Raw genomic sequence first — 23,944 nt, 5'->3', positions numbered from 1 at the left:
TCAAGGTGCCCAACAAGAACAGAGAATAACATCATAGTCTGAATTTTATGATAGTCTCTCTTTGTTCTTTCCTAACTATGCTGTTTTCCACACTTATTCACTCTGTAATCTACTGCTTGGCCTTCCTCCGGCCTCCTCTGCCTACTGTTACCACACTGGGTAGCTAGGCAGTCCATGAGCCCTGCCACATCTCTCAGCCTTTGCTCACACTGCTCCCTCTGCTCTGAGCACCCTTCCTCCTGCTCAGGAGCAACTCCTGCTCAGCTCTCATCTTCCTTGACTTAATCCACTCAACATCTCCTCTAGGAAGTACCCTCTGCTTCCTGTGGGGAGGCAGTAACCAGCCCCTTCTCTTGGACTCTCCTCCGCATGGCTCTCTCAGCTCACTATCACGTGTTTTTGTGTTTAATACATAATATAGTGGACTCCATTCATCCATGTGGCCACGGCACCTAGCCCAGTATGTCCCGCATCGTAGCTATTCACAAGACTTTGGTTTTCAGGTACCACTGCTGTCAAACAGAAAACAATGGTAAAGAACAGAATATAATGAATCTAATACTGAAAGTAATCATCGTAAAGCTTTATGCACTGGAGAAAGATTTGACCATCTAATTTCTTTTGTTTCCTGTCTGCCAGTATTATGGCAACCCAGCAGTTGACCAATAAGCAGTGTTCTCCTTGTACTGTAATACGTACAGTAAGGAAACCAAGAAACTACTGTGGGAGCACTTATTGATCTTGGCTTCTTTCACCAGGAAGAAAGAAAACACCAAAAATGGGCAGATGAGATCACCCATAAAAGGAGACTGTGGGTGTTGTCCCCCAAAGCAGACCCATTCTGGAGGAATGAGACTTGTGCTGAAATTCGACAAAGGGTCCGTTTCGTGATCTCCTACCATTTGGCAACTACCTCTGAGGTGGCAGGGCTCCCGGGTACAACACTGTCTGCTTACAAAACCTCGTCGTGAGCTGCTTCAGTGAAGTGTTTATTTTATCCAATACTTTCCCTGCCCTGCGTAGTGAGTTCTCTTTGGTACTTCATCCAAGTTTCCTACCTAAACAGATTTATCTTTCAGCCTTAAACTTAACCTTGTTTTTCCTCCTCTTCATTTCTTAGTTCTATTACCTTCCATGATGCACCTTATTCATTTCATCCATTTCCTTCCATTTTAAATAGTTTTCATCATCCCCTGCAACTCCCAACCTTTAAGCCTCTTCTAAACATTATTCTTCTTTAAAAACTTCCTTTGATTTCTTGTTACCACTGTTCCATCACTCACATCACTCCTACCTAGAAATAAATGTTTAAAATGATAAGTAACAAGCAAGACTGGACAATTGTGACCCTTGAGGAGTCTACAATCAGGGGAAGATAGATTCTTTCTGACCCTCAGCTGCCCCGGCCTTAGATTTGTAGGCACCACAGAAAGGCCATCCTAAGCATGGGTCTTTAGAGAACCTTCCTGCTGGAAGGAGAAGTTTCTCCTGGGCTCTAAGCCCCAACCAAATGTTACCTTTAATTTTCTGGTACTTGACAGTGATACAAGAGTGTTGATAATGCGGCAAAAAGAAGATGGGCATGTGGAACCACCAGTGTGACAAGACAGCTAAGATCCCTGCAGTCTAGTGAGGAGGGAACAGAAAACATAGTTTGGGAGGGTGACTACCAGTTAGGGAGGATTTGAGCTAGAGTGTGTATTTCTACTGGAAATAGTGGGTCAGAGAAGGTCCCTCTGAGGAGGGGGCATCACAACCAAGTAAGAATAAGAAGGAGTCAATAACCCAAGAGGCAGGAAGAGAATGTTCCAAGGCCACAGGAACAGCAAGTGTAGAAGCACCAAAGTGGCAGAGTTTGGGCTGTTTGATGAGCAGAAAAGTCTCCCCTTGCACCAGGCATTTGTTATATGCTGTCAGAGAATCCTGCTCCCTTCCTCCAGGCCTCTCTTGGGTTATAACATATTCATTAGTATTATGTTTTGCCTCCTGTCTGCCACACCCAATACATTTTAGCAAATATTTGATTTCCTAATGTGTGCCTGGCACCGGGGATCTCACAGAGAGCAAAACACAGCCCCTGCATGTATTCGTGTGTGTGCACAGACAAATAGTGGACGAAGGCTCATGAAAATGGGAATGGTGTGTTATTGCTCACCAGTGCATCCTCATGACCAACCCACCAGGATCTCCTACATAGACGGCAAATATTTGGGGGCTGAATGCTGCTAAGGAAAAATGCAGAATACAAACTGTATATGTAATTTAGGATCCTAAAACTAACTTGGGCATGGAAAGACATCTGCATATAAAGACAGAAGGAAGTTTACTAAAGTATTGAAAATGGTTGTCCTTTCGTCTTATACAATAAGCATGCTTTCTTTAGAATATATACATTTTTAATCGAAGTATAGTCAGTTATAATATGTCTATTTCTGATGTACAGCACAATGTCCCAGTCACGCATACACATACAAATATTCGTTTTCTAGAATATATATAATATATATTTTAAAGTACTTATTCCACTCCATGAAACACAAAACAAACTTGGAGGTTTAGTTTTTGAGCTGTAAGCGATAACCAGATGAACAGCATATGTTGTTCATTTCTTATGATATTCATTATACTTGGCTACCAGTGTTTTTTAGGTTGTTCTGGATATCCCCTCAAACACGACCCAAACGTATGAAAGAAGGAAAGCAATGTCAAAAAGCCATTTGGCTACAAAACTGCCTATTGAATGAAAACAGGAAGATGACTCTTGGGGGAAAAAAAAAAAAACCCAAAGCCTGCAAATCATTGTCGATAATGATCTTGGGTATAAGGTAACCTGTTAAATTTAGTTACAAAAAGCACCTTCGCGCTTCCCAAACCCTATAAAATCTAGGATTCCAGAGCCTGCTGGAATGCTGGAGTGCTACCTGCACAACACGTGCTTCCCATTCCGGTATTAAGCAAGTAGTTGCTTCCTTGCCCCACACTCGGCAAGGCAGGGCTGGCCACTTCCCCTAAGGTCACATCCGCGTACAACTGGCCCCGGCTTCCCCAGCCTACCGAGCGGGGCACAAAGCATTACCCGGCCCAGGGAACGCAGGGCAAACACTCCCCACGGGCTCAGCACCAGCCTAGCAACAACCCCAGGCACCTGGGCACTCAAGAGCAAGGCGTCACCACCAGCGCGGGTTCCGTAAACACCTAGCAAGCTTTTGCTAGGGACCCAGCTTGGACCCGGTTAAACCCCAGACGCGGCCACCACCAAGCAAGCCTTCCTTCCCCTTGGGTACTATGTGGTACCCTCCCGCCACTACATCCCCTCAAAGCACGACCCGCGGACACTCTGGCTATGCCTCCTACCTCGACCCCGGACGAACCTAGCCCCGCGCGCCCGCCCCAGCCACCAAGCAAAGCTCCCCCCCGCCCTCGCCTTCGGTCGACCTGCCTCCCCCGTCATCCCTCCACGTCCCCCGACCGCTCCAGTTTGCCCCCAGGGCGCACAGGCTCTCCAGGCTCCTACCGGATAATATGTGTAGCAGGAGCATTAGAATCCCAACGAAGCACCTGAAAGAAAAGGGACTCGCGGGGCTGCACGGACGCGCCTTGCGAGGCCCGCAAGACGCCGTCATTTTCGGGGTGATCAGCAGGAAACCCGAGACCTGCCCAGCAGAGACCCTTCTGGAGTCTAGTTCCCAGAGATAAACGCAAAGCGTCAAGTGCGTTCATCCGGACACGCCCAAGTCGTAAATAACTGTACGAACGGGGTCTGGCGGGGCCAATGGGCGGGCTGCGAGGCGAGGACGCGGGGGCGGGGTGGGGCGGGGTGGGGCGGGGCCCGGGAGGGAGGCGGGCACTCGGGGAGTGCGGTCCGCGCCGCGCCCCCTCCCCCGCGGCCTGGCGGCCTCTGGCTCCTCCCTCTGCAGACCTACCCGGAAGCGCCGCGGCCGCTGCGGAGTAACTGCTGCTTCATGGCCGCTGAGTAAACAGGCTGTTACCACCCGACGCCGGAAGGGTGGGAAGGAAACAAGGGCTGGCGCTGTTATCATAGTCTCTTTTCCGGAACACTGACTTAATAAAGGGTATCGACTTAAAAATAGAATCCTAGCGCCCAGGCAGCGGGTCACCATGAGGCAGACACCCCTCAGGACTCCACTTTGGTCCTGGAGCGCTCCAGCCTGTCCGCATACCTGGGCCCTTGCTCAGTATTTGGCATTAAGTCAGGCGTAATTCGGGACAATAGTTGAGATTTCCGTGGTGAGCGGCTGCTCCTGAAGCCTCTCGTGGCCTGACGGATTTCAGAATCAAGGGAGTTTTGGCCGTTGCTCTCCCAGCTGCTAATGTCAACTAGTCACCCCTGTACTCCCAGGAGAGCACCCCTGGGAAGGTGAACTATTAAACAACGCTTGGCCATTAGCATATCAGGTCCCAGCTCTATGGCCTTGTCTTGAAACAAATGCTTTATTGAAGAAGAAATACACATGCATGAAAAAGGTAAGGACAGGGGTGCGTTAAGTGCCATGTTTCTATAAAAAATGAATGTCATTAGGGTTGGGGTGGGTAGGAGTGGATAAGAGTGAGAACTTTTCTGTTGAAACATCTCGCAAACAATGCTGGAAAAGTAAGAATCAGTAAGATTTATTTGCATAGTTGTGAGTAAACCTGTAATGACTACTACAAGGTAAGAAAAGTAACATGACAGGTATTAAACAGCAAATCAAAGGAGTTAACATTTTCTTCCTATTAGTTGGCAAAGAATAAAAAATGTCAACCAATATGTGAACATATTGGGGGGGACCAGCACCCTCAAACTTTTTAATTTTTAACGTAACTTTTTCATGTGTTAGAAGTTTTAAATATACATAACATTCAAACTACTAATTACATTTAGAGTTTATCCCAAAGAAATCATTAGAACTATGAGCAAAGATGTAAAATTTTGGAGAAAATATAAACTCTTAAATGTCTAGCAGAAGTATAAGGAATTTTTTACAGGCAGCTTTATGGAGTGAAATTCTGTGCAGCAAGCAGTGAAAAAATTTATTAATGTGAGAAACTACGGTATATTTGTAAGTAGAAAAAGCAAACTCCAAATCAGTATGTTCCTTTTGCCATTACTTTTATTAAAACAAAAGTAGTATTTTGATACACTTAAAAAAAGATTAGTTGGAAATAAATCAAAATTAACTAATAGTTGAAAAGCTTATGAGTATTTCATTTTTTGTGTGCTTTTTCAGTTTTCTGTACTGATCCTTTGCTACCTTTGGAATCAGGTGAAGAAAAAATTTTTTTAAAAATCCAACCTGTATGTCAACTGCTATTTTATTCATAGGATGAGAACAGAACCTGTATCACAAAGGGTTAAGGTATGAGAGGATGGTAAGAAAATGGAAGCTCTCTGAGTAAACCTTTAAATGTGTCTTCCACAATTATAGAACTTTATATATATTTGAACAATTTTATATCTGAGATATACTAAAGATTTTCTGGGTTCAACAAACTTTGGAATTCCCTCCTCCTTTCAGTCCAACACAATGCTTAGATTCTTGACCAAACATCCAAGACACTAAGTGTGGAGACGATGGATAAAACAAACACCTTACTATCTTGGATTATAAAATCTAGAGACTCCATGATGACAATTAAGGGAGATATAATTAAGGGCATAGTGAATAAGAAACTCAATGAGGGGGAAGTATTCATTTCTGTTAATTCTTATAGATGAAAAAGTGTGACATAACAGAACTGTTCTATGGCTTCATGTTGACACTTATTTACAAAAACAGAAGAATTTATTGTTCTCTGTTAACTATCTGTACATAATGTTATATGTCAGTTATATCTGAATGAAGTTGAAAAAAAATTTCCCATCTATTTCTAATCTTGGAAGTGTTTTTTTTTTTCCTTTCATGAGAAAATTTAAAAGGGAAAAAAATGGCTAGTGTTTGGTTTCCTAGTTACAGGTGCAAATTAGATTTAAGAATTGGAGTTTTACTGGCACTTTGTTTCAGTCAGTAAAATTTCTATACCTGGGGTTCATCAACCATTCTTAATACAATTGAAGGCTGTCATATGGATTTCTTTAACTTATTTTGAGGCTCCATTTGAAAGGTTCTAAGCCTTGATACCTATGTTTCTGAACAAGCTCCATGAGGCAAGAATAGCGTTTTCTTGCTGTAGCTCCAGTGCTGAGACAGTTTAGACCTCTACTAAGTGCATAGTAAATACCCATTAAATACTGAATGAAATAAATGGGTGTTGCCATCAAATGCATTTAACATGTCTCTGCCAATCCTTCCCCAGCGTGGACTTACAAATGCTGGGGAGGTTCTGAGAGATTTTGATTTTAATAATTTTAGATACTAGGAACAAAATAGGATTTGTCTCTGAAAGAAATGATCTACAACTGTCTGCACAGAAATCTTTTCTAAATCAGGCATGGCAAGCTGACCTGTGAGGGGGAGCTACTGTCTACCTATTAGCCTCGAGGTCAATTTAGTGACTGAGTTCAAAGGGAGAGTATTGACTGTAAACTTCCTAAAGTTCTGAGAGGAATAGAACTCAAGAGTTAAGGCTTTGAGTGAAGTAGGGGCTTAAACACTAGTGGTTCCTCCAACTCCCCTAAAGATCTTGTCAACTGCCAAGAGACAATGAGGAGACAATGGAGAATATGCTTGTTTGTAGACCAGGTTTGGAGCTATGTGGTCGCTCTCCTGTAGCTTTAGGAATGGTGGTAGGGTGGAGGTAGGTGTCTGGGGATGTCATTAAACAGAAGCCAACTTCGTTAAATAAAACAGAGTTAGATGGTAATTTGCTGCCTAAATTGGTATATTTACATTTTGCTTTTCAGAGGCAGGGGTAGCAGCAGGAAGGGGCTTTCCCTGTCATGGTGGTTTACAGGTTAGGTATTTGTGAAAACCTGAAAGAGAATGGCTAAACAGAGGATAGTTGAGCCATCTGTTTGATGTTGGTCCTGGGAGCTCTGCCACCTTTACTTGCATCTTGTAGGCACCTTCCAGACAGTTGACCTTCTTACTTAGCTGTTATCTCAAAGGCATTACTGTGCTATGCCACACCCACCACAGGATTCTGAACCCAGCCAAATACAGAAGGGAGGGCATTTCTCAGAAGGAAATGATATTCATTTTGTTTCCTCTTGGCTTCTGAGAGCTTTGAAAAGTAAATATATTACAAAGCCTATGCCACAAGATAAAATCTTTTATTCCTTTTTCTTTATAACGGTGGAGACAGAAAAGTGCATTTAAACGCCATAGACTTAAACTAACTTACATCTCACACTTAAGTGTACAAAAAGGCAAACAAAACAAAATAAAATTAGAATGTTAGCACTAGGAATAGCTTTGGAGATCAGCTGGTCCAGCTCTTGCTTTTCAGATGAAAAATGTAAGGCCAGAAGTGAGAATTGCTCCATGATACAAGTTAGGCAATATAGTACTTTACACAGCATTAGCAGAAACAGTATTTCCCATAAGTAACTGATATAATGGGGAAAAACTCACAGATTTCTTGCAATTAAAAAGTCACAACCATCAAATATTTGTTAATCTTATTGCTCACTGACCTATTCCATTATGGGGGGAAAAAACAACATTTTTTCTTGTGATGGAGAATTTTAATTCTAAGAAAGGCCTATTTCCAAGAATTTAATTTTTAGGTTTTTTGAAAGTTATTTCTTCAGAAACCTAAGAAATAACAGAGAGTTACTGAAGTTTCAGCTAAGCAAAACGAGCATTTTTTCATATATTCTTGGGCTACTTGCCTTTCTTTTTTTGGTGACTTGGGTGCATGTCCTTTGGGCAATACTTTGGAAGATTAGGGGAGGGTTAGTCTTTGAATTTTAAATTCTAAAGAAGCCAACTACCCTTGTTTGTGATAGAAGTTACAATTATTTGTCCCAGTTTGTCAGTTGCTTTTGTTTGTTTTCTTCCTCTTTGTTGCATGGTTTTAAATTGAAATTCAAATCGATGTCCAGCTTACTCTTCATATTTATCAGGGTAAATATGGCAGAATACAATCTAAAAACAACTATTAAAATCCAGAATTACACAGTCATCTGTGAATCTGTTGTGCAACATCCAGAAATGTCCTGTTATTTTTCTAGAGATCATGAGCAAGGCACGTAATATCATACCAAATACATTTTTGATCTACAAAGATGTGGACCCATTGAGACTCCAGGGCCACTTATTTAGAAACTATCAATATATGTTTATTAATTTGACAAATTCTTAAAAGCCGTGCTTTCTTAGTTCATTTAGTGTATTCTGAATCCATATAAAAATAAGCTAGCTACTTCTATGATAAAAATTATTCTTTTATTTACATTTTAGCGTGTTTTTTGTATAGATCATAATATAAAATTTTTTGGAAATAGAGATTAGGAAATATTAATTTCCTTAATTTTCTTCTAGACATTTCCCTTGACCCCTCTTTCTGTCGTCATTTGATGCCTTTTTAATAAACAGAAATTAATTTTTTTTCCTGGAGAAAGTAAAAACTGATATAGCATACATTTTATTCCAGTCTGTCTCTAAGGAGTGGGGTCTGTTCTATAAAAGAAGAAGGTGTTTTTAAAAGAAAGCTATCTGTGTGTATATAGAAATATATATGAAGAAAGATTAGCAGAAAAAGAATTAAAATATTAACAGTAGTTATCACTAGGCAGTATAATTATATGTGACTGATTAGTTTTTCATATCTTCCTCCTACATTTTCCAAATTCTCCTCAATGAGCCCGTTCCATATCATAAACATTTGAAAATAAGAAAGAAAAATGACAAACTTGGAAACAGAAATACTGTGTGACAACTTCCTTCTTTAAGTAATCGAGACTATTTATATATCCTAAGTGTATTTTTCCCAACTAGATAATGTGTGCTTTCAGCACAAGAGAAGAGAATGTAAGAATAACAGCAATCCAACCAAGAGAAAGGAGCTTCGCTAGATACTGGGGGAGCTTCAGCATCTTCAAGTGCACGTGTTTGAATCTCTGTGAAGTCACTTGACAGATTTTATGAGTCTCAGCTCTTATTCTGTTGAAATGAATTGGCCCTTTTCCAGACAAGATTTTAATTGAGGTGTTCTCCAGGTTTACAGTAACTTTGTCAAGGAAGGACACTGAACTAACAGGATATTTTTATTTAGATGACAGCATGGTTGATTACTGAATTCCCCGGAATTTATTTGTTGATAATCACAATGCCAGCATTTCACATAAATTACAAGTTCCAAAGAAGTGTTTATTGCCCTCTGTTGTGGTTGCTATGTTGCACACAAGAAAGTATGGCATAAATTGAGATACTGAGTAGATAAGAGTGAGAATAATGAATGACTTGACCTTTCCATGTTGCTTCTTCATCAAAGGAAGAGTGTTCTCAGAGCTGAGCAACTAAATAAAAAGAGCCTCATTTCAGAACACGTACAGGTCTCTCATAACACAGGGATTATTTCCTTGAGCCTCTTTTTCTTAATGATGGTTTTATCAGAAGAAAGTAAACAGGATCTTGGTAGTTTGGAGGTGAGTCAGCTTCAAATACCATATCCTCCTTCCCTACTCACAGTCAAGATTGAAAGAAGCTACTGTATAATCCAGGATATCAGTGTGGCTCCCTTGGCCACACTGAGGCCGCTGCTTTATTTTTAAGGATAGGAACACTGTCCTTCCACCAATGGACAAACCCTGATGAGGCTCATCTGCTCGCCTGACACCCCCACATCCCTCATCATTGTTCTCCTACCTCACAAGACTTCCCAACATCACGTGTTACCTGCATCACCTTTGAACACTCTCATGTCCTTCAGCATGGGGCTGTGTCTTCGGAGTCTGCTTCTTTACCTGTGTTGCCCTCTCTGCCCCTGCACCTGGCCTGGGTACACACCTGTTAAGCTCGGTACAGACTCTAACTGACTTCTTGTTTCTACCACATGTTGCCACAAATGATTAACTTTGCTCCTGTGGCACAGTGTGGCCAAACTTCCAATTTTAAAAGGAAAATTTGAGACAATTTCTTAAAGACTTACTACTTTTTTTATTAAAAGGGGGAAGGTAGTCAATGTGCACAATTCGAGATGCACCTTGATGTAAAATATGGTTTCCAAAAAGTTGAAAAATGAAATTCTGATAAGTTCATTCTCAAATACTTAGTGTATACTTCTCATTTGATTAAGTCTATACTCAGAAATTTGGGGAGAATTTAAAAAGTGGCCTTTACTCATAAGTGAATTTAGTATGGGAAAGAAAACACGTAAGCACAAAGTTTGGTACCTTACAAGTGACTACTCAGTGTTTGAAGAATGAATGAATGAGCAAGAGAACGAATGTAATAGAGTTAATAGATAAAAAACAAGACATGAGATGTCAAATACAATGGGATGTGTTTAGATAAAACTTGGGGGAAATGATGGGAGAAATGGTTGTCATTTGGTGAGAAAAAAATCAGAATTCAATGTTATATGGTCAATAGAATTTCAAAGTATAATCTTGCAAATGTAAAATACTAACTACTGTTGAGGCTCTTATAGGCAATTTTAATATTCTTTATATCTTTCTGTATTTCATATGTTTTCAATAATGAGCTCATGTTAGTTTTAAAGAAAACAATTTAATTTTTTTTAATGGCATAGAAAGGAAGCTGCTGTGGGTTCCAAAGAAAAACATCACTTTGGACTGAAGCTTCTTGGGTGAGTGAATTCTCAGCTGGGTGAATGCAACCTAGACCGGGAGAAAGGTGGAACCATGTTTTAGGCAGGAAACCTGGCAGGAATGAGGCCACATCAAATGATATTTTAAGCACTTTGTAGAATATTTTTTAAATGAACTCTTGTAAAGACAACCATTTGACTTCACATTCTGCCATTGTTTTGTCTGTTTATATTTGGGGGCAGCACGAATAGCTATGAATCAGTTTTGTACAACTTTTCCATCCTCGTACCCCAATAGCAAAGGAAAAGGAATGCATCACTCAGGAGCCTTGGAGGCACAACTTAAAGTATCCCTGAAAGCACAATATTCTCTGTCTTATTTATCTTAAAATATCCTGCTTCGTTTGGCTTCTGGTTCTTCACATATGTATTTGTGTTTAATACAGAAATACTGCTGTTTTCCATTTGAACTATTGAAATAACATGAGAAAAATAGTCTAGAAAGCAATGCAATTTTTACTTCATGACTTCTGTATCCTGTTGGTAATTCTGATTAGTAAATATCATTTGCCACAACCTTGAGACATTTAGGCTTCACAATGTGAGCAGCTTTGCACTGCAGCCTTACACAAGGCTTCCTTCTTCCCCTGCAGTGAAGGTATAAGTTCTGTTTTCTGTTCAGCGAATGCTCACAATTAGGAGAGCAGCAGTAGTTCCCAGGAGAGTATATGAAACCTGACAATAAGCAGAAGTATTTAATCACTTTTAAATGTCAGAAATAATAACCATGTATAAATAACAATAATTAACATTTTCTGACATTCATCATCAGGTGCTGTGTTAAGTGAGGTAGAAGCTACTATTTTCCCTATTTTACACAGAAGGAAAATAAAGTTTCGGTAGGGTAAGTATTTTGCTGAGGGTCCCATAGCTAGTAAGTGAGTGTGGACACAGGTCTTACTAATTACAAAGCCCAGGATCTTTACCTGGAGTGCGCCTCTGCCTCTTTGTGGGTTATTTAATGAGCACTTTCTTTTCCGTGAATGAGATGATCAGTCACACCATACCAGTTCCTTCAGGTTTCAAGTACAGGCTGGCGTTAGGGATTTAAGATCGGAACACAGGTTATTCACTCACTCCACACTTACCAGTACTTCCTCATTCCTCAGGTAGTCTTTACCTTCTCATGGAAGTTAGCTGATGGCCTCACTTGAGACAAAGAGGAGACTGAGTCAGAACCAAAGTTTCACAGCATGAGGAAGGGCAACATTGAGACTCATGCATGAGGAAGAGTAGAGGGTTGTACAGCCACGTGATATGGGCCTCCAAGGAGAAGTGACTAAGTGGTTCCATGACTAATGGCCTGAAAGTGGTCTTGGATGATGAGTGGTCCATGGGGTGTGAGAGGATGCAACCTTAGTGAGTATATGGGCAAGAAACGGTTGTGCTGTTGGTTGATGGTGGTTAATGTGAACATAGGGTAATGCAGGAAGCAGAGTGGCCTTAATAGCTTTGAACTCCATGCATAATTCCAATGAAGATTTAAGGTTTTATCTGACTGTGGACAAGGAGGCTTTCTGTACAGAAATGGGAACGGATTAGAAGCAGAAACAGTAGGCAAGGATTAATGGGCTCTGAAGGGAGGAGTCAGTATTATTCCTCAGTGATCACGACTTTCTTGTTTAACATTCATCACCAATTATTGATGCAGTAAATACATAGTAAAATATCAAATGTGCAGATGATATTTTTTTCACTCGTGAGTTGTCAAGCTGGGGAGGTTAAATTGGAGAAAAAACTTACAAGTCTTGTGAATGAACCAGAAAGTTTTCGTAAAACCTTAATATGGACAGATACCGTTACAGAAATATTGTCATTTTCTTATAGGCTAATAACTCAGAACAGAGTGAAAGAGGAGAGATTGCGTACTGTTCTCTAGGATACTGGCTCAATATACCAGAGGAGCTAAAACAAATCCAATAAAATAGAGAAAAAAGGAATATTGAAAGAGAAAAAGGAAATGTTTCAGCTTTGTACTATACAGTTCTGGATCCTGAATTTCAGTGATACAGGATCAGGTTCCGAAATGGGCAACTACAATTATCAATGGAATATGCAGGTGGTTTCAAAATTTTGAGTTAGATAATTGGGACTAAAGCCCTAACTCTTAATGACATCGTACTCACGTGTTTAAGCAAGTCACTGAATTTCTCTATACCTCAAATTCTTCTCGGCTTTGGGAAAACAAAACTGTTGGGCCTCTCTACTGCACAGAGTTGCTTTGGGGAACAAAGAAGACAGTAAATGGTAAAGCATTTTGCAAACAAACATGTTGACTCTTGCTCTTCTTATTATTAATCTTGACTACTGTACAAGTGGGGATCAAAAATCATTCAATGCAAATTATTTTGTGTGCCTGTAGGTGGTCCCTGCTCACAGTGGGCTCATTGTCCTGGAGGAGGGAGGTGATGAGGAAGGTAGCGGAGACTCAGAGGACAAGATGAGACAGGATTTAATGAGCGTGGGGAAAGCGCACACAATGTGGGGGGAGGGAGGAAAGGCATGTGGTAACTAGACATCCTGCACCTGGGAAAGCTGAGGATTGAGGAGGCATATGAAATCATCAGTTATGTGATAAAAGTCTAAGACAGATTTGCTCACCAAGTTCAGTGTTAGGAGGTTAAAACTGTGAAACCTGGGGTGAGTTTAGGGCAAGGTGAAGATGCACCATCTAACTTGGTAGAGAGCTGGGGCAGCATTCCCTGAGGGAGACGAGCAGCAGTTTTACCCAACAAAATCCTTCTTTTTCCTGATGCAGCAAAATCCCTGGAAGGCATCACTAACTGATCACAACGCTGCTTTCTGCTGGATACTGACCGTCACCTCAGCGCTTTCACTAGTATTTCTAGCTAGTCCTTCCCCTGCTAGTCTCACTGTCAGGCCACCCCATTCCAACTTCCCTCTCTAACCAGGGCATAAAAAAAGAATCTCCTCTTTTTTTTTGAAAAAGCATAAGCAGTTTGCAGACTTACTAGGAAATTAAAATGAGACGAAAATAGAAAGATTACACACACAGAAAAGATCTCACTTTAAAAACAGTCCTCAACGAGGCCTACTCTAACCACCGTGTTAAAGATGGTATCTCCCTCACATCCGCATGCCTGATCGCTCTTACTCTGCTCTATTTATTCATAGCCTTTATCCCCTGTGATATAATTTATTAATTATCTTATTTCTAGTCTCTTCCTTCACTAGAAAGCAAACTCCATCAAGGCAGGGATTTCTGTCCATCTTCACTGATGGACACATAGCAAGCCTTAGAACTGCCTCTGGTCCAGAGAGGTGCTCCGTAAATATTTACTAAATGAAAGGTGTGCTGAACACCACTTAAGAGTGATACCACAACGCACAGCTTCAGTAGTTTCTGAATTGTCTCCCGGATCAGAGGTTGACTCAGCCTACGCCCTTCCAGGCTTGGCTTGGTCCTGCGTCTCCCACAGAGCAGGCCACTTTGTTCCACACGATGCCATCTCTTATCAGTCTTGTTGGCTCTGAGATAAACTGCTCTTCTGGCTAAATGACCACTAAGTCTCTCACATGGCTTTTTCTTCTTTACCGTAAGGACCTTTGGGTCTTTCTGTTCTGTGAGGAAATCTTGAGCTGCAGATAAAAATAATCAGCCCGCCGTATGTAACCACACTTACTTAGCTGACTGTCAGCTTCACTCCCGTGGACAATGTGACTGAAGGATTCCTCGGCCCCATTGTTTCTAAAAGGAGGGACTCTGCATTCTGATAATTTAAACTTAGTACTTCCCTCTAATTTTAGTGACGCATTATTTCTAACATGCAAATAAATGGCATTTTGTTACCTCAAGAAGTGAATCAAGCCAAAAATAAAAATTTTTTTAATGTTTTGAAATTTTTATGAATTATACCTACATAAGAGGTTTCATTATAAGTTGCTTACCTGTTTGGAACATTTGCTCCCTGACCTTTAAAATGAAAGAGGACCGTGATCTTTTCCTTTTTCCAGCCACACCCCTGGTTGCTGTTAGTTAGAGAAAATGTTCCTGCCATGGACATTATACTTTTATAGAATGTGGAAAAAACAAGAGGCAGGTTTTAAGAGATATAACACATGAAGAAATGATGTATGATCTGAGATTGTTCAGATTAGGCAAGATAAAAATTTCTAAAGAAATTTTTTATAAAATGGTTATTGAATCCTATTTATGCTTGAGGATGACTAATGTGAGCATCCCGTGGGTGAAACAAATCAATAGTTAGACTTGGGAATTTGATCATCCAGTTGACGAGCAAAGTCTAGTCCGTAAGGATGAGGAATGAAGTAGCTGAAGGGGAGGAGTGGGAGGATCATTTGACTGTCTCTCAGACGAAGAGAGAATCATTTGCCCTGGATCATATTAACTGCAGACTAGCACAGAAATAGAAAATGAAAAGTCTCAACTAATTTAATTCAGTCTTAATTTTTCAAAAAGCCTAAAATTAAAAAAAAATAACCTACATCAATGAAGAACATTAAGGGGAACAGATTATTGACATGAGGACTTTGGCCAAATAAAGCATCAAAATACTTTTTTTTGAAATGGAAGAGGGCATAGTGTATTTATGTGTCAAGCCACAATACAGAGGACATTAATTAGGAAGGATAAAGATTTAATTTAATTTTAATTCTCTACTCATTATTTTACCTTGAAATTGAGTTCCTGACTAGATTGTGAGAAGTTCTCCTGTGATATTCTGCCTTTTTTTTTTTGAAGTTTATGTTGGCATCCTCTGTGAAAATTCAAAACTTCAATTTCCATAAAGCCTCTCTAGGAGACTGTATTTGTTGGGAATGTTTGCTCTAGAAAACTGTTCATCTGAAGTTAAAAGCTGTTTCTCATGAGTACAGAGTTTGCCCCGCAAGCTTTTTAGCATTGATCTCATTAACACCGACTTCACTGGTTTTGTTATTATTAAATCAACTGATATAGAAGCTGTGTGTGTTCTCTTCCCAGTCAAGATGTTGATTTAGTAAATGATGTTTATAAAAGATGTATTACTTTTTAAACAGCCAAAGCAAAGTCTCAGTTCTTCCACGGTGGCTGCCTGTGGTATGTGTACCAGTGGGACACACTATGTACTTTTAGTGCCCTTAGAGGATCAGTTTATAGAGGGCAGCATCTGAAGTGTCCCAGCAAAACTCTGGGATACCAGTGTTCTCATTAATAGCTTCGGAAAAATCCCTTCCTCCTCCTTTTTCTTTTGTAAAACTTGAGTCCTTAAAATTCTAAACTTCTTTAAAAACAAAGTTCTTAATGTCCTATATATTTATTTTACTGTAAATACTTTTCTATCCATAATGTATGTCAAAGCTCTTCTTTATAAAAATGACTCCATCAGTTACGGGGTTTTTTTGTTTTTTGTTTTTTGTTTTTTTTTTTGTTTTTTGGAGGCTTTCTTTTACTGATCTTTGGCTTCCAAGAAGAGGCAAGTACAGTTTTTAACATTTTCTAGGAGAATAAGGCTGTAGTTAACCCTTTTAGGGGGCTTTAGAATTATCCAACAGGGAACAGTGAGGGGTAAGATAAAGACCACAGCAAAGAACATGCCTAGGTGGTAAAACAAGGTCACTGAATGCATGAAAAATCCAACCTACAGGTTTTAAACTCTCCTCTTAATATCTAGTCCCATTAGAGGATGCCAATGAGGTTTTTTAATATAACTATAAATTCTGCTGTTAAAAACACCCCCACAGGCTTATCTTTCAATTTCCCCTCTGCTCCTGATTTAATCTATCTAGCGCAGTAGTCTTTCTACCACAGGGTTATAAATAAGCAGGGAGACAGCAGTTTGTAACCTTTGCCCAGAACAAGCCCTGGAGCCCTGGGCTCAGCCCTCCATGGTCCTGCACATGTCTCTTGTGTGAGGCACATGGCCGACTCTATTCCCCTCACACAGGTAGATCACAAAAACAGGCTTCGAAAACTGTTCTTTGTGGCTTTCAATTTCTGTAGATGGTCACAACCACCATCCTGAAGACTATTACGTTATAAACGAAAGGGGAACTTTAGTCCTCCAGCCACATTAAAACAGGAGGAATGATTCTTTTTTGTAATGGTTCAAAGTACAGAAACTTTGTACTATGGCCTGAATTCACTATTATTTTCTTTCTAATTGAAATTACAGTGTAAGATGTTTTAATCTCTCTTTTTACATTTCATTTATTATAAGTGGAGGCTTACTGTTAAGGATGCTAGGGTTCCTTCGCAAACCCTTCATAAAACTTATTAACTGTGAGACCATCACGTGTTCCCAAAAGGAAGAAAAAAGCCACAAATACATTAGTCTGTCACACAACATGATCAAACAGGAGCTCTCACGCTGTGACAGTTCATCCTGATTTTTTTCTGTATGCAATCTTAATTTTTTTCTAATATAAAAAGTCACTGGTTTTATTTATACAGTCTCATTTTGTGTATTCAGATAAGTCTGTTTTTTCTTTAAACTGTAATATTTTTGTCATAAAAATAACATAATTACAGAAGACTATAAAACAGAATAAAAGACAAATGTTATCCATAATGCTACTACTCATAAATGCTGGGTACTTTTTTGCCTTCCAGTACTTTTTTCCATGCATCTAAGGTTTACATAGTTATACAATAGAAATAAATATTATGACAGAAGCAAACTAATATAAATTATTCTAGTGGGTGTAACCTAGTGTACCCCAAGATTTCTACTGTAGAGTTAACCTGTTTCAAGTTTTATTTGTAATGAAACCCTAGGTCAAAATGCATGCAGTATTTTTGTATTTTGCATTATCTCATTCAGCTGGATTCCTAGGAGCACTAGTTGGCATGAGTATTTGTATTATTCTCTGCATACATTGCATAAATGTTTTTCAAAGGGTTTTTGCCAATTATAGTGGGTAGGACTGGGGCCCAGAGGTTTCCAGGGATGGTGCCAGCTTATTGGTGGGTAGACTGGGTCATGCCATGGTAGACTGTGGGGCTGCAGCTGTCCTGGGGCTGGTGTCCACACACTGGTGGGTGTCGCTGAGTCCTCGGGTCTCTGGCTGCATGCAAGGGCCATGTGGGTTTAGGGGATCTTCAGGCAGCCTACTGGGGGGTGGGGCTGTGTCCACACCCAGCTAGTTGCTTGGCCTCAGGCCTCCCAGCAGTAATGCCTGCAGGCCAGTGGGTGGATGCAGGGTTGGGTCCTGAGGCCAGTAAGCTAGAGTAAGGGAGTCCAGCGTGGTACCTGCCAGCACCAGTGTCCACGTGTCAGAATGAGCTCCTCAAAATGGCCACTGTCAGTGTCTGTGTCCCCAGGGTGAATCCAGTTGCTTCCTGCCTCTCCAGGAGAGTCTCCAAGATCAGCAGGTGGGTCTGACCCAAGTTCCTTTCAAACGACTGCTTCTGCCCTGGGTCCTTGGGTGTGAGATTTTATGTGCGCCCTTTGAGAGTGGAGTCTGTTTCCCACAGCCCTCTGGCTCTACCAAAAGTAAACTTCACTGGCCTTCAAAGCCAAACATTCTGGGTGCTAGTTTTCCTGGTGCAGGACCTGCAGGCTGGAGAGCCCAGTGTGGGAAGAGACCCCTCACTCCTTAGACAACCCCTGCAATTGTAGTTATTCTGGCATCTGTGGGGGTCACCACACAGGGGTGTGGGTCTTGAATTTATCACAACTCTGCCCCACCTATCCATCTTGTTGTGATTCCTTCTTTATATCTTTAGTTGTGGAAGGTCTTTTTTGGTAGGTTCTGGTCATTCTCATCAATAGTTTCTCTGTAAATAGTTGTAATTTTCATGTGCCCGTGAATGGAGATAGGCCTTGGGTCTTCCTACGCTGCCATCTCCTACACTCAATAATGTCATCAATTCTGAAGTAAATTATTGACATCAACTTGGGCTTTTTGCTCTGCACACCCATCCATCTAGTATAAAGACAACCAGGAAAGGAGATGGCACAAGCAGAGCATTTTCTGTGGCATTTGTTTTCAGTGCTTTGAAAATATGCTGTATAAAAGCTGGGCTTCACTGATTCTCCCCACTCTCTGCCCCCTCCTCTCCTCACCATCCCACACTCCTCACTCCAGAAGGAAGGGTCATCACAATATCGCCAATCTCAGGATAGTGTGGCACATTTGGAACCAGGTAGTTTTGCCTCTGACATTCATAACAAGGTCACGTTCACAAGCAAAAGTGACTGTCACTGTAGAAATATGCAGGTTTTTCACCTAGATGTGCTGATCCTTCTAGGGAGTTGGGTACACTGACCAGCAGGACCAGAATGTTTGCATTTGCAGGGCTGCTCCAAAACCAGTTCCCTTGACAGGCACTTGTGCAGCACGCACTGGGTGCTCTCCCCAGTGAGGCTGAAGGTCATCTCTCTATCTGGGTGGGGGTCACATTGGTAAGATACAGTTGCCCTCGGTATCCACATGGGATTGGTTCCTGAATCCCTGTGGATACCAAAATCCATGGATACTCAAGTCCCTTATATAAAATGGCTTATATAGCGTTTGCATGTAACCTAGCATATCTTCCTGTATACTTTAAGTTATCTCTAGATTACTTGTCATACCTAATATAATGTAAATGCTGTGTAAATAGTTGCCAGCCTGGGGTAAATTCAAGTTGTGCCTTTTGGAGCTTTCTGGAGGTTTTTTTATTTTTTAATTTTTTGATCCCTAGTTGGTTGAATCCTCAGTTGGTTGAATCCTTGGATGTGGGATCTGTAGATACAGACAGCCCGTTGTACTTTTTTCCATAGGGAAGGTCTTCAGAGAAGCTCCTGTGTGGTTCCCGATAAGAACAGTTGAGGGTTTGGACAAAAAATTTCTGAAAAGAACACAAGAAATTTAGGTTCCCTTAGAGTTTCAGTCAAAATGGTTATACAATAATTGTGCCCTGTAACTGTGTTATGAATAGTGTTTTTTTTTCTATAAGAACATAAGTAGATGGAATTTAAATATGCAAGGCTTTTTCAGGGAGGGAACTCACTTGGGTGAGACTTAAATTACAGTTTATTGCAAAAGTAAAAACTACCTTCCAGCTAGGTAAGTTTTTAATCAGTTTGGAATGCAATTAGGTTCGTTTTTCAGCAACAGTTTGATTGCCTATTTTTATGTCAGGCGTCATAAGAGTCTTGGGTTGACAGTGAGGAACAGGACAGACAGGGTTTTGGCACTCAAAGATTTGAAGTTCCAGGTAAATCTTTGTGAAGTTTATTAAACGTGAACTATCATTTTCAGCTGATATAAATGTTTCTTGATGACTCAAGATCATTACCATCAGGACCAATACAAAACATACAATAGTGTCACCAGAACACATTGATTCCCGTAGGACACTTCGTAGCCAGATTAAAAGCTCCAGGGAATGCCTTTTTTTCTTCTTCTTTTGTTTTTTAATTCTTCCAAGCTATCAGCTGTCACATCTTGCTGCTTTTAGTGTATCTCTTTCTAGCAGTTCTTTCCCTAAAACTAATCTGATGCTTGTAATCTGATAATAATTTAGGAAGATACCCAAGCTTGTCAATGTGTATATAAAAAAATGAGGACCTTAGTATGTCAAATAATGATTAAATTCTCCTACCTGGATTTTAGCGATGTGTTTATGTTTTTCCAAAGTTTACCTATATTTATTTTCAACTTTTTGTGTCTTGGGAAGGCTGAGTTTGTTGTATATATGAATTTTATATGTATTAGTGTTCTTAAAGTTCCATCTTAATTCCATAAGATGTCAAAATAGATTTCCAACAAATTAATTTAATGAAATCCAAAGTAAAATATTTTCTAATTATTAGAAAAAGGGAATTTAAAAAATCTTGCCTTGCCTTAGTAAATAGAGTAGGATACATGAGTGATGTCTTGGTATATAAAATATTTTTCTCTATTTATCAATTTCTGAATCTTTGGTGTACTTTATTTAAATGGGTAGTTTGGAAATTTATGGCACCTCACCTCATCATTTCAAATATTGACTCACCTCACTGTGCCATAATAATTTATCATAGAAATGTTTTTGTTCTCTGTAACAAATCACTTTTTAACATGCTATTTTGTATATTCTATTTTTAATTTGTTTACTGATTTATTTTCTTGTTTATTGTCTGCCTACCCAAGTACAAAATGAACTCCATGAGAGCAGAGACAAGACTTCTCTACTGAGCCCTCTCCCTGCGTGGAACGTCCTGGCACATGGGAAACCTTCCTCAGTAAATACTATGGAGTAAATAACATGCTGAATAAATAGTTCAGAAATATGAGGGAATAAAACTTTAAGAGAAATTACTCCTAAATGGTGAAATAAAAAAGTAAATAAATAAATACATTTTGGTGTAACTGTATGTCATCTACTTTCTCCCCACATCTTCCCCACAAAATTCAACACCACCATTAAACTAATTACTTATAGATTAAGTAACGTGAATGCATGATGTATAAGACCTGTTAGACCTTTAAAAAATTCTTCCAACAAAGGACCATTTACCAATAATTTAGTTAAATGACATGTGAAACACACTAGGAAAAAAAATAAGGGAAGACATCCAGGCTGCAGAGTTACTCTTTCTAGTCACCTTCACACACAGACACATTGCTTTTCCAAAGGCTTTTCACTCCAGCCAAGACACAGTGCCTAGCAGAGCTGCCTTTTAATTGGAACCTAAGTAGAAAAGGGTAACAAATGGGTGAGTGATGCCCATCTCTCCCTTTATCTTTTCATTGATACATGCTCAACTTTTTCACTTCAGCCTAAATACCATTTGGTTCTTAGGTTCAGAACAAGCTAAAAGTCTCAGTTCACTGGGGACCTGAATTCAATAACTGGAAGACACTCAGAAGCTAGATTATTCTTAAGTATTACAGTATCCCGTGGCAGACAGAGCAATCAGAACTTACATACTGCATAGTCAAGCAGCCATTATAGTGTCACCTCAGAAGTCCCTGAACACTGAGCTGGACTCTCCCCTGTGCTCTAGACTCACACCGCATCCCTCAGACAGCCCTCTGCCATCCCTCTTATCCTCCTTAGTGGGTCTCGAGGAAGAAGAGCTTCTGATCTGGGTGAGCAAAGCAGAGAACACCCGGAAAGAGACCTGGCATTGTTCTTGCCACTGCAGTTGTAATGGCCAGAAAGAGGCTCATACAAGTCTCTGCCACCCTGGAATGACCAGATTATTATTGGATCCTGTTGCCCCTTTGAAATCTGCTGATCATTTCTAGGTGGTAGACTTCGTAAGGTCAAAGATTCCTGGAAATTATTAAAAACAACTAGGAGTTTGGCTCTTTTGTGCACAAGCCACACATACTCCTTGCTTGGCCCTGCAATAAAACTTTCTCTGCTCAAAACAAAAACAAAAACAAAAACAAAACAAACAAACAAACAAAACCCTACTATATTACTCGGTTTGCCACCTCCCACAGACAGACAGTGCATACTACCGGGAGTACTAGAGCCATATGAACAGCTAATAATACAACCTGAAACAGGGACATTGGCCACTATGACCCCAATGTCAGGTACTGATGCAAAGGTGCACAACAGAATTAAAAATACTTATCCATGCACTATACTAATTCCACTGTTGATTGCTTTTTATTTCCCTGAAACAACCTATGCCTTTGTCATAATCACTCAAAGTTATGGTTTATATGAGGTTTCACTCTTGGTGTTGCAAATTTTATGGGTTTTGACAAATACATAATGACATGTATGCAATATTATGGGATCAGGAAGAATATTTTCATTTTCCTAAAATTCCTCAGTGCTCTGCCTGTTAATCCCACCTCCTACCTAACCCCTGGGCACCACTGAGGTTTTCATTATCACCATAGTTTTGCCTTTTCTATAATTAATTTTTTAAACTCTGAATTATTTTACTACGAATTTAAATAACAAATAAAAAGAATCAAATGACTTCCTACATTATCACTATAATGGTAACTGAGCGCAGTTGACATCTGGGCAAAAGGGCTAGAAGGATTCACAGAAAAACGTTAACTATCATGAGTGGTAGAATTATGGATGGTGATCATTTTAATCTTTGGGTTATGCGTGACTTCCAAATATGTCTACAATGAATATATATCAACTTTTACAATCCAATAAAATTCTATGTTTAATTTCTTTTTTTTAAAAAGTGAGGCCTGCTACAGAATCCTATCTGTGAACTGCCCTTCATAATTTGCAGCCTACCGAATATCTCTGTAGATTCCCCCTGCTGCTAGATAGTTCAAAGCACGTGAACCAATAGGAAAAGATAAAAATGACACCATATCCCAGCCCTTAATTCTCCCATCCCTGGCCTTACTTAACGGGCTCTCCAGTGCCTCAGCGTGCTTCTCCACAGTGTGCATGATGCTTATGGGGAAAGTTGTCTCATGGCTTTTCTTGAACGATGGTTTAGACTCGTGGGTAGATACTCAAATTTTTACCCAGGAGAGTGAAGTGGGTTCCAATAAAAGAACCTCACAGAGCTGGGAAATCAGGTCAGGAAAAATTACAACATAATCACTATTGCGGCATATTAGTTTCTTACAATATATTAAAAAATATTCACTTTTTTACAATCATACAGAGGCTGGAAGCTGTACATTATACACAACACAAAAATTCTCTTTACCATCTGCCACCATGCAACTTATTACAGTACTGTTGACTTATTCTCTATGCTGTACATGACATCACAGTGACATTTATTTTATTACTGAACGTTTGTACCTCCTAATCCCCTTCACCCACTTTGCTCATTCCCTCAATCCCCTGCCCGCTAGCAACCTGGAGTTTTCTCTGTATCTAGGAGTCTATTTCTGTTTTGTTTGTTCACTTATTTTGTTTTTAAGATTGCACACATAAGTGAAATCATATGCTATGTATAATCTCTGATTGACTTACTTCACTTAGCATAATCCCCTCTAGGTCCATTCATGTCATCACAAATGGCAAGATTTCATTTTTTATGACTGAGTAATATTCCATTGTACATGTATATCACATCTTTATCTGTTCATCTACGATAGACACTTAGGTTGCTTCCATATCTGGGCTAATACAGATAGTACTTCAGTAAATATAGGGTACGTTTATCTTTTCTAGTGTTCTTAGTTTCCTTTCAGAAAATACCCAGAAGTGGAATGGCTAGATCATATGGTAGTTCTATTTCAAATTTTTTGAAAAACATCCATACGGTTTTCCATGGTGGCTATGCCAATTTATACTGCCACCACCGGTGAGTGAGGCGTCCTTTTTCTCCATATCCTCACCAACTATATT

General features: G+C 40.0%; 1 protein-coding gene and 1 long non-coding RNA gene across 7 annotated transcripts in view; one reads left to right on the top strand and one right to left on the bottom strand.

Moving 5' to 3' along the window:
- Positions 1-3,745, bottom strand: part of LOC102538201 (membrane cofactor protein) — a 40,254-nt gene extending 36,509 nt beyond the window's left edge. For 3 of the 5 annotated variants that reach the window (XM_072948473.1, XM_072948470.1, XM_072948474.1), the window contains exon 1: positions 3,515-3,745. In XM_072948473.1, the coding sequence (XP_072804574.1) occupies positions 3,515-3,623 (109 nt within the window). In that variant the 5' untranslated portion in view covers positions 3,624-3,745. The remainder of the gene's footprint in view (positions 1-3,514) is intronic. The other 2 variants (XM_072948472.1, XM_072948471.1) reach the window with 2 other exon arrangements.
- Positions 3,746-3,891: 146 nt separating this feature from the next.
- On the top strand, positions 3,892-21,012 carry LOC140688719 (uncharacterized). 2 transcript variants are annotated; one of them, XR_012063469.1, is made up of 5 exons: positions 3,892-4,485; positions 5,229-5,357; positions 10,636-10,692; positions 11,486-11,557; positions 20,794-21,012. It is a non-coding gene; the product is annotated as an uncharacterized lncRNA (long non-coding RNA). The 2 variants fall into 2 exon arrangements; XR_012063470.1 differs by having other exon boundaries at positions 5,229-5,370.
- The last annotated feature ends 2,932 nt before the right edge of the window (positions 21,013-23,944 follow it).

This window comes from Vicugna pacos, chromosome 23, assembly GCF_048564905.1.
Source record: "Vicugna pacos chromosome 23, VicPac4, whole genome shotgun sequence".
NCBI lineage: Eukaryota > Metazoa > Chordata > Mammalia > Artiodactyla > Camelidae > Vicugna > Vicugna pacos.
This window is presented reverse-complemented; position numbering and strand designations above follow the sequence as displayed.